The sequence below is a fragment of the Lissotriton vulgaris genome, unplaced genomic scaffold, assembly GCF_964263255.1.
Source record: "Lissotriton vulgaris unplaced genomic scaffold, aLisVul1.2 SCAFFOLD_842, whole genome shotgun sequence".
NCBI lineage: Eukaryota > Metazoa > Chordata > Amphibia > Caudata > Salamandridae > Lissotriton > Lissotriton vulgaris.
The window spans coordinates 752,971-764,853 of record NW_028250691.1 but is presented as its reverse complement, the minus strand read 5'-3'; the positions used below and the strand labels follow the sequence as shown (position 1 = coordinate 764,853).

Sequence of the window (11,883 nt, the reverse complement as noted above, 5' to 3'; positions counted from 1 at the left end):
CAACTTGGTCAGGCTTGTCCTACCTTATACTTACAATGCACCCTGCCCACGGGCCTACCATAGGGGTGACTAACATGAAGCTAAGGGAAGGTTGGGGGGCTGGCAGGTAGGTATACCCGCGCAGCCGACGTGGCAGTGCAGGACTGCACGTGGGTCTTGCAATGACCGACCCGTAGACATTCTTTTACAGGGCCGCTCCTGTGGGTGGCACAACCCGTGCTGCAAGCCCACGAGCGGTATTTGCATTTACAAGCCCCGGCACTCCTGGTGCACTAGACTAGGGACTGACAGTAAACCAAATAAGCCAAACATGGATACAATAGACACATCAATTTAACATCGGGAGCACTTGCGCTATGGCACTGATCAGCAGTGACACGGCGCCCAAAGCATATACCAGCAAAACATCGTAAAACAGTAGAGGCAAACAGAAAAAATGGAGGAGAGACTCAAGCCAATGATGTCAGGTCTAACAGAGACGTATCTGAATGATTACAAATCGGAAAAACGGTGACGAATAGTCATTAAAATGTTGAGAAAAACAAATAAAGAGACCCACGATTAAATTATGGGAAAATGTTGTTGAAGAAAGTGACGAAATGATCCATATCAGCTGGTTTCACAAGGGACAGTTCAAATGCCTAATGCAACTGTGCATACACATATAAATGTAAAATAAAACAAGGTAAATGAAAATAAAGCTAGCTGTGAACACAGTCAAAAAGAGGATGTATAAAGTGCAAGCCTTAATAAATTAAAACTGAGTATGTAAATATAACAAGATAACTACATGAATGTTAACCACTGAAATATGAATAGAAAATGAAAAATGAAATCGTTCCTCCTACATATGGTTTACGGTTAATGTTACTTTAAAGAAAACAGCTGTATTCAATCCGGTCATTTAAACCTTTAGGCTGGCAAGTATCCGGTCTTTTTATCCAAATCAGTTCGCGTTGTAGTAGTCTCTTCCTGTTGTCTACACCCTATTTAAGAGGGACAATCTCCAATACCAAAAATCTAATTTGGCTGATGTTGTGATTATTGTTGACAAAGTGTGCAGCGAACGGAGCTTTCATACTCTTGTTCCTGATGGTGCTCTTATGTTCTGTTAGACGGACCTTTATTTTTCTTTCAGTCTTCCCTATATAGGGTAATCCGCAGGGGCATTTTAAGAGGTATACCAAATTCTTTGAATCACATGTAGCATTGGTGAATAGTTTCATTACTTTCCCTGAGGGTGGGTGATTCAATGTGTTGCCCTGGATAATACTGTGACAATGACTGCAATTATGACATGGTCTAGTGCCAGTGAATTTGGTACCTGGTGTTATTGGTGTACTTTCCAATAAGTCTTTAATGTTTTTAGATCTTTGAAACGCAAAAAGTGGAACATGATTGAAGATTCCATTAAAGTCGGGTTCAGTTTGTATAATTTGCCAATTTTTCATGATGATTTGTTTAATTTGCAAGCTTTTAGTTGAAAATTTTGAAACAAAAACAGGTCTATCAGTGGATTTCTGTCTCGTGTGGATAGACAATAAATCTTGGCGTCTGAGGTTGCTTACTCATTGTTTTGCTGAATCCAGAATTTGGCTTGAGTACTTTCTGTCTTTAAACCTTGATAGAATCATCTCTTCATTGTTGATGTATGTGTGTGGTTGAGAGCAGATTCTTTTGACCCTAAGCAGTTGCGAATATGGTAGATGTTTTTTCAGTGAAAAAGGGTGGCAACTGTCAAAATGTAGTGTGTTGTTTCTGTCTGTGGTTTTAATGTATAGGTCCGTTTGCAGTTTGTTGTCTTGATATTTGACTAGTACATCCAAAAAAAGTATACTCTGAGAACTCATTTAGTGTGTGAATTTGATATGATCGATGTCATTAATGTAAGTGATGAACTCTGAGAACCCATATGAGAAAGATGTCGTCTATGTATCTGCAAATTTTTTGTATTTTGTTAGACCATCTTGGGTTGTTCAAAATGTGATCGAGTTCCAGTCTGTGCATAAATAGATTAGCATAGCTGGGGGCTGCACAATTTCCCTTTGATGTACCAACCAATTGTTGATAATACACTCCATCATATAAGAAATAACTATGGTACAAGGTGTACTATATTAATTCCAGTAACAGGACTTTTAGTTCCTGTTTGATTGAATGTTGCAGGAGAAATGATTCAATCGCTTCTAAACCCCTGTTGTGTGGAATTGACGTGTATAAAGCACACACGTCAATGGTACATAGTATGATATTAGCATCAGGATCAAGTGAAGTTTGGTCAAGTTTGTTAAAAAAATCAGTCGTATCGCGCAAATATGTAGACATTTCCTTCACCAATGGCTGTAGATACATATCAATATATTTTCCTGTGGGTTCGTGAATGGAGCCTCTGGTAGATACTATTGGCCGGAAGGGTGGTCTACTGAGATCTTTATGAATCTTCGGGAGCATATGAAAACTCTGACTTTTAGGATTTGATTGGATCAAGTATTTTTTTTATCTTTCTCAGTGATAGTTCCCATAGTACACACTTTTTCAAGAATACTTCTCAGTATATCTAAAAACACTTCAGTTGGATCTTGGACAATTTCATGTATAGGTCTGGATTGGATATGTGGGCAGTTACACTTTCCTGATAGAACTGTGAGTCCATAATTACCAGCGCACCACCTTTATCTTTTTTTACAACATGTGATATCTTTGTTATTGATGATTTGACTGATGGCTTGTTTTTGTTTGATGTTGAAGTTACTGTGTTTGGAGTTTGGATTTTTGTGTAAGTCTCTGATTGCATTAATAGTGATGGTTTCATAACAATCCAAGATTTTGTGGCTGATTGGTGCATTGAAGCTACTTTTGATTTTCAGACTCATGCATGTGTCTTCTGAACCGGAGTATGTTTGTGTTATGACGTTAGAGAAATAGTGCCTTAGTCTCAGGCTTCTCATGAACTTGTATACACTTATCTCAGTTTCCAATTCATTAGAATGATAGGTTGGTATGAAAGAGATTCCACGTTGTAGTGTGGTCAACTGCGTGTTGGTTATGGTTATTTTGGAAATGTTAATCACTAATTTTTTTTGCTCCTTGTTGACTGTGCTATGGGAGTCGTGGATTCTCTTGTGTCTACAGCATCTCCTGGTTCGATGATTGTGGGTGGGCCCTTGTCTAAAAAAGGACCTCCAGTTGTATCTTTTTCAGTTGATCTCATGGCTTCTGTTGTTCTGGAAGTTTGTGCGGGTCTCTGGAACCTTCCAGTTTCTGGACCACCTCGTTGGGATGAGCTGTCTGATGTAGAACTGCCATCATCTTATGACTGATTGAAAGGTGTACATTGTCTCCGTTGGGCGTAAACCTCCGCCCAACTATAAACCTCTCCCAGTTTGTAATCCATGGTATCGCGTTTGTATTTGAGTATCTTCCCGTCACTGATTTCCTTCGTATATTTATCCAGTTGTATGTTGATATCATTGAGCGCTTTATCTAGCTCGTCTTTGGTTAGGTTACTATATAGATTTTACTGTTTAATTTCTTTTTCCAAATCTTCAATCACTTTTGCAAGTTCCTCCACAAGTAGAAGGATAAGGTCAAGGGAGCAGCCGTTTAATATAGCGTACCAACGCTCAGTAAATTTGGGGTTGTTCCTGCAGAGTGTAGGTTTTAATGCGATTCGTAATCCACTTGGGATCCATTGATCTTTATGATACCTTATTAAAGTGCCAGCATGCAGGCGCTGGTTAATAACACGTTTAGATGTATAGAGCAGCTGTTTTAGCATACTTGGGGTGGAGAAGGTGCTGGTTGTGGAAGGGTCAACTTCTTGAATAAGTGAGTAAATCTGACTTGTTTCTTCGCTGGAAAATCCGAATGTGTCTGCTCGGTTTGTGGTAATGTTGGCTATTTCTTCATAAGACATCTTTGCGGTGGGTGCTCACACTGGTTGGTCAGTGGAAACTCAATTAGAAATTGTATGGATGTGTGGCACACCATGGGTGAGGTCATCAGCATTGCAGGTGGTGTGTGAGCAATGGTTTACCCCAATGAAAATTTTATTTTTATTGTTGACTCCGAATAATCATAGGTCCTCCTGCCCTCTGGTGGATCACCAGGAAAAAATTGCAGTTATGAATTGGCCTGGGCAAGAATTTTAATTCAGCCAGCGATTCAGAGGAATTTGATAATTTCTTGTTACTCTTGTAACACGGAATTACTGATACATTCTGCTGCTCTGCTGGTGTAATTAATCTGCAGTGGTTGGTTTCTAAACTTTATTCGGTAGTGGTTTTTAAACATAACGGAACTGCTTCCTTTTCTGACCCTATTTAGAAACCACTGCAGTGCATACCCCTTGACGTCATCATACTCTGTCGTTTTTACTGCAGAGAATCTAAGGACGCCGAGGGATATGCACTGCAGAGTGATATGCACTGGGTTCTAAAGTTTGAAACCACTGCATTCCACTTGGCACTGGCGCTTTACATATTCTGAAGTTATTAAAAGTTAAACACTGCAGAGAATTCAGGACGCAGGGTGGTATATGACAGTGCTATTTTTGTAGTGGAATATGCTTCCTTGCATCAGTTTTTGGATTCAAGGGTGGATTTTGCACTAGGAAAATAGCGCCATATTCCTACTGCGTCCCGTTGCACTGCTGAACTGATTTGCACAAAAGCACACTTCCCGGAGCAAGATCTTCCTTTCTGTCAATTGTTTTCTGGAAAAATGAACTGGGGAAAACACGTCCCCCCTCCCTCTTTCTAACTAGCTGCCACTGGGATATGTATTTGTGTGTGTGTGTGTATGTAAATATATGTGTGTGTGTGTACATATGTATGTGTGTGTATATATATATGTGTGTATATATATGTGTGTGTGGGTTCGCCTCGTCTCTATTGGAAACGAATTCCTGGTGGTGTGAGACGAGTACAAGGAATAAATATATATATATATATATATATATATATATATATATATATATATATATATATATATATATATATATATATATATATATATATATATATATATGCATGTTTATGTGTGCGTGTATATGTGTGAATATATATATATATATATATGTGTGTGTATAAACATGTATATATACTCCTCAGCAAACACAGACAAGGACCAAGTAATAGATGCTAATTATTTTTTTTTGTGCTGTTCTACTGCCATAACGTTTCAGCTCCTGAGAGCCTTGATCACATGACAACGTGAGTAAATGAAACCACCATTTTTAAAGTGACTGTGCATTGAATAAAAGCGATCATGTGATAAAATGAATGGTAGACATTGAAGAAATACTAAAATTTGCTCTGTGGCAGTAAAAATAGTCATGTAAAACAATATAAATGTACACATAGCCAAAGAAGGGGAAAACAACACTTGCAGCATTGAAATTGCCTGTAATAATATACAAAAATGTCCTAAATGTGTGCAAATTTGTGCATTTGTGCAAAATATCGCTGTATACATTAGACTAGGATGTTTGTAAAGTACATAGTAATATCCACATTGTAAAATGACATCTCCTAGTAATACTAACTAATGGTGCCTATTTAATATTAGCATACGTCCTGGGTTAAATCCATGATGCAAGTACATAGCGAGATAAAACCAGACAGTAAAATACATCCTAGTCTTATATCTGGTGCGCCTCAATCTGCACAGTATAAGAAATAGTTACCCCTTATACCAGCTATTGCCAACTGCGAATTACCATATAGTATACATATTAAATTGCCTAAGGTTCAGTATAGAACATCCGAAAAAAATCCTGGGATGAATTCTTACAGTATAATACGTTACTGTCTTCCAGTACAAAAAATCTCTCTCCGTGATCTTTATCCTTCAATAATGTGCAAAAAAAGTGCAAGTGTTAAAGTGCATAATGTTACATTAAAATCAGCTATATGCATACGGGAAACTAAAAACTTTCATTGGGATGGACTGAGCCCAGTCACACCCCTCCAACAGCTCTGGAGTTCCTAATTACCCATGATGTACCGTAAACAGTAAAGAATCAATATTAGTACGATTTAAAATAAATCACTGTGTATAAATAGATTAAGAGTTCAAAAAAACTCAAAAACTTAAGCAAGACTCAGTTCCAATGAATGGTAACGAAAAACAGGGTGGCTAATTATATCCTGCAGCTATTTATTTCCCACCTTTGGGAAGGCCAGGACTAAGGGCTGTATATACTGACTTGTATGGGGGACTCCTCTGTAAATTACCCAAAATTGATATAAATAAAGGATGACATATTAGGAAATATATAGTTAAGACAATAAATAATTATCAAATAGTTAAGACCACATTAAGATCTCTACTGCTAAGATAAAAAAAATCACTGTATTTCCTAAACAGAGGAATCCTATCTAAATTTAATACAGACTAGTGTGTAAGTCCTCAGTAAGATTGAGGCCCCCTGGCTGCTTGGTGTCTAGTTGTAGAATGTATTTTTTTTCCAGTTTACGCAATTTGGATTCCCTGCTGCCACCTCGTCTACTTGCAATGACTGCATCAATTACATAAAATTTGAGTCCTTTACTGTCACTATGGTGAAAGTCCCAGAAGTGCCTGGCTACAGGATAGGTGTTATCTTGATTCACTATAGCCCTTAGATGCTGCAGAATGTGTTTATGCACTGCGTTTTTTGTTCTTCCAGCGTATCTAAGTTGGTAGGGACATTGAAGGACATAGATGGCAAATTCAGTTTTACAAGTAAGCACCTTATTTATCCGGTGCTCCTTGTTACTAAAGCCATCTGTGAATGTTTTCTTATTGATGCCATGAGTGCAGGATGTACACATTTTACATTTAAATAAACCACTGTTGGTTTAGAGCCAGGTTGTTTTTTCAATAACCTCTAGGCTGGTATTGACCAATCGGTCCCTCATAGAGGGAGCCCGGCTGAATGTAATGGAGGCTCTCCGTGGTAATGATGGACCAATAACGGGATCACAGAGAATTGTAGGCCAATTACGATTGATAATTTGATAAAACTCCTTGTGTTACCTACTGAAACCCGTTATGATTCTGAATAAATTTTTTTGGGCAGGTGGCTGATCACTGTGCTAGCAGGTATAGCGGATGCGGCAGGTACTGCTGTAGTGTTATAATTAACAAGTAGGTCTTGCCTGGTCACTTGCATTGACTTAGCTATAGCACTATCTATGACCCGTTCAGTATAGCCCCTCTCAAGGAATCTATTCTTGCTAGCTTTCTGGGCTAATTCCAGATCCGCTTCGCAGCTGCACACCCTTCTGAGTCGGAGCACCTCTCCGTAAGGGATACTGGTTATCAAATGTGCTGGGTGCGCACTACCTGCGTGTAAAATAGTATTACCTGCAGTGGTCTTTCTGAACAATCTTGTCTCTAATTTGTTGTTACTAATGTATACCTCTGTATCCAAAAAGGAAACACCCGTCTCACTTATAGTTGCAGTAAACCTGAGATTGAACACATTGTCATTAATCATGGACACAAACTCAACAGCTTCCTCCTTGCTCCCTCTTCAAACAACAAACAAATCGTCAATGAAGCGATACCATGCAACCACATTAGCATTAAAGGTTGCCCCATATTTGACTTTGAAGACCAGTTCCTCCCAAGCCCCCATATGCAAGCAGGCGTAGCTCGGGGAGAAACTGGCCCCCATTGCCACTCCTTGCAACTGGCGATAGAGGAGATTATTATACATGAAAATATTATTTTCAAGACAAAATGTAAGCATTTGTTCTAACATGTTGTTGTGGTCCTTGAATTACGTTGTTCGACAGGATAGATAAAAGTCTAAAGCAGCAACCCCATTAGAGTGTATAATGCTCTTATAGAGCACTGTCACGTCTAGTGCTAACATCCAATAATCATTCCTCCATGTGATCTTTTGAATTTTGAGCAGTAAGTCCCCAGTGTCCTGGATATACGAGTCCAAAGCTCTGACATGTTCCTGCAGAAAGAAATCAATGTACACTGATGTCCTTTCTAAAAACCCACCTCTGGCAGAGATAATCGGTCTGCTGGGTGGGTTTAACAAGTCTTTGTGGACTTTCGGTATAAAATAGATCAAGTGGGTTACTGGATTGACTGTTTTCAAGTACTTGTATTCGTCGTCAGTCAAGATTTTATTACTCCTCCATTTGTCAAGTTTCTGATAATACTCTTGCTGAGTGGCTTTCATGGTTGCCATATTGACCCTTTCATAATGCTGTCTGTCGTTCAGTTGAAGGTAGGCTTCTTTATCATAGTTTGTTCGTGTTAGAAGCACCATATATGCATATATATATGGTCACTGGAGTTAAGAAATACGAACACATCTCTCCTGCTCTCAGAGAACTTAAATAGCTCCCAATCGAAATATGCACCAGCTGCAGAACCGCCTGTCTCACACACAAATCCCTGGATACTGGTAAACCGGCATACCTAGCCTCCAAACTCATCAATGCCAGTCAGACAAGGAACCTCAGGAGTAACAACAAGCTACTTCTCATTCCTCCAGAAACTCTCAAACAAAAAGCCTTATCACGGTCCTTCACTGGAAACGCGCCCAGGCCCGGACTGGCTGTTGCAGGCACCGGGCAATCCCCCGGTGCGCCGCAAGGGTGGGGGCCGGTTTTGGGCCCCTGGGGCCGTTTTTGTTACAGGGCCGTTTTTGCAGCGTTGCTGCAAAAACGGCCCTGTAACAAAATCGGTCAAAAAACGGCCCTGGCAACGAGCGTGGTCGCACCCCCACACCCCCCAGGAGTGGGGGGGCCTGCCAAGCACTTTGCCAGGGCCGGTTTTGGTTCTCAGTCCGGCCCTGAACGCGCCCAAAATTTGGAGCTCCATATCAGGACTAACCCATCCTTTCCTAAATTCATAAGCCAGCTCAAAGACTTATTTCTCAACAGAAAGAGTCTGAACGGATAGCTGATGCTCCACATGGAATCTCGCACATTGCAACATACAATTATCTAGATTAGAACGCCCCCACTTCACCTACCTCCTGTCTCACTCCTTTGCCACCCCTCCCTGAACTGGATTTGTCACAAATCAATATGCTTATTATTATTACTTTCTTTGTTTGAACTGGGTTTTTACTGCTTTTTTTGTGTTGACTGCATTGCTGACTTACTTGATGTAAAGCGCTCTGATACCCTCGGGTCTTGCTAGCGCTATATAAAACTCTTTAAATTAAATAAAAAATACATCCTTAGTGTGGTATTCCTCAAACCCTTTTCCTTCACTACTCCTTCTTTGTTGGCATTATGACTCTGTGCACTGCTAACCAGTACCTAATGTGTTTGTGAGCTCTCCTTGCAACATGGTAAATTTGGCTTAAACCTAATAGGCACATTTAATTTACTTTTAAGTCTCTAGTTAGTGGTACTATATGTACCCAGAGCGTGTAAATTAAATGTGACTACTGGGCCTGCAGCAATCATTGAGCCACTCACTGGGCCTCTAAGTAGCCTTTTAAAACATATCTCAGGCCTGGCAGTACAGCCTGTAGTGCATTTGTAAACTGCCATTTAAACCTGGGTAAAGAAACCTTTTCCTTTTTAATGCAAATAAATCACCCCTAAGGTAGGTCCTAAAAGCTAACAGGACTTGGCGAATTGTATTTAAAAAGTTGTCCTGGCAGTGAAAAACTCCTAAAGTTGTTTTTCACTGTTGTAAGTCCTATCCTTCCCATTGACTAACACTGACTTACTACATTTAATAAGTGATAACTTGGGATTGGGAGCAGATAGAAATATGCTATTTACACCCACATTAAATGTAATTTAAAATCCTATTTAATGGTAAAGTCAGAATTTATGTCACAATTCTGAAAATGCCACTTTGAGAAAGTTGGCATTTTCTTCTCCTAACATTTGTGCCTTCTGCCTGTGTCATAAGTCACATGACTGTGAATGGCTCTTCTTTTAGGGTTTGTGTATTCCTCCCAGAATGTGAAACAAAGGGGACCATGTGTGGGCAGGATGGGTCATCCTGTCAGGATGGCTGGGGGAAGAGCTGTGCACTTCAAAGGCTTGTCTCCAGCTCAGCTCACACAAAGGAATCTGACACCAGGCCTGGCCTGTATTGTCACACCAGATTTCTTGGAGCCTTGACAAGGGTAGGGAAGAACTTTCCAGAACCAGGTGTGGGTTAGTGTAGGGAAGCCCCTACCTGGACCGGCAGCGTGGGAGTAGGATCACTGCGCTCGGACTTCTAAGCAACTGACACTACTTTTGAGTGTCTACACGTGCCGGTACTGATGGCAGACAACCGTGACCCTAAATGGGTTGTGTCTCTATGATCTACAAGGTACCACTTTTTAGGGTGCTGTATTGGTGGTCACCCACACTCCCCTTTTCCTGGTTGACCACTACCAAAAAGTGTAGGTAGATCTAATTGGTCCTGATGAATTGCCATCTAATAAGTTAAATAGGCAAGAAACATGTTGACCTTCATTCTCACGACAAGTGCATAGTCTCCATAACCTTGAATGTAGCTATGGCGCCTTGTTCCATTTTTTATTTAGGGTAGGGGCCACATTCATTAAAATTGTTTTGAGTGGACCTCCACCCAGGCTGCATTACAGCCTGGGTGGAGAAATTCCCAGGCTCCCACTGCTTGTCTGTGCACCAAACCATGGCGCTCAGACCAATCACAACGCTCCATTGCAGTGTTGTGATTGGCAGTGGGGAGCCCGGGAGCCCGGGTGCCTTCTGCTGCCGGACTCGAGATGAAGAGGATGGAGGAAAGGCGGCAGCCAGCTGGTGATCAAGAGGGCGGAGGAGAGGCGGCTGCCGGCGGGCCTGCCGTAGCCTGGTAAGTGTGTTTTAAAAAAGAAAATCTTTTTTATTCACACCCCTCACTGCCCCACCTCTCCCGTCCGGTGGCAGCATCTACTGCCAGGCCGGATCTAGCTTGTAGCTTGCTCTGCCGGCATCTCGTGGACAACCACTTTTTTTCTATTTCCTCCATAAAAGTGTCCAACTCCAAAGTTAAACTTTCCATCCGGATGAACCTGGCCTCTCTATCCGACTGGCTATCCACCGCAGTTGCCTTAGCGTTTGACTTTGACTCAGTGTAACGCGACCATAAAATCGTGGTTGGCTCTTTGTGCACTATTTTTGATTCAAACTTTAAAAATCAATATTGCTGGTTCTACCTATTGGATTATTCTTGTTTTGGTATCATTTTATTTATTAAAATGTGTTGTATTTTTCAAAATTGGTTTGGGATTTATCTTGTGTTGTGTTTTCACATTATTGCTGCATAAATATTTACAAACTATCTCAAAGTTAAGTCTGACTGATTTGTGGCAAGCTACCATAGGGTTTAGGATAGTTTTAACTGGTGACTTTAGGTGTTCACCCTTATATAGATTGTGATTATTATTTGAGGTGGGTCCTCACTGCCCTCAACTAATGCTCCAAGTTCTCAAAATGTATAGGAAAACTCGGCTTCATAGCATGAGGACCTGAAATAAAGTAACATAAATTCATAATCATCTGCCTGCCAATTTCTAAAAAACGTATGGTGCCTAGAGTGTTGTGAATTTGACTTTTATAATTTAAGGAATCACTTTGGAATATAGATGCCACTTCTTTTAGGCACCTAATTGCTGGACTAATCTTTGGACTATCCCATCATATTTCTATATTTACTATGTTGTATATTAAAACTAAAAAGCGTTGCTAAACCTGTTCTAAATGCACCCTCCTGCTAGGAAGCGCCTGTATTGTTCTACTAAAATTATATGAGATGTTTTTTTAAAAAAAATTCTAAATTATTATTCTTTTTGCAGCATACGCTCGTTATATTTATTTTAAAAAATCATGGCACCAGCTTGCCAGGGCCAGACCTGTTGACTTTGGCAATATTTTTTTTTTCCTTGTTTTCTTG

At 40.3% G+C, this 11,883-nt stretch overlaps 1 protein-coding gene across 1 annotated transcript in view; it reads left to right on the top strand.

The window, feature by feature from the left end:
• Positions 1–3,988: 3,988 nt before the first annotated feature.
• Positions 3,989–11,883, top strand: part of LOC147663160 (disintegrin and metalloproteinase domain-containing protein 12-like) — a 280,469-nt gene continuing 272,574 nt past the window's right edge. The window contains exon 1 of the mRNA XM_086950624.1: positions 3,989–3,992. Within this exon, the coding sequence (XP_086806750.1) occupies positions 3,989–3,992 (4 nt within the window). The remainder of the gene's footprint in view (positions 3,993–11,883) is intronic.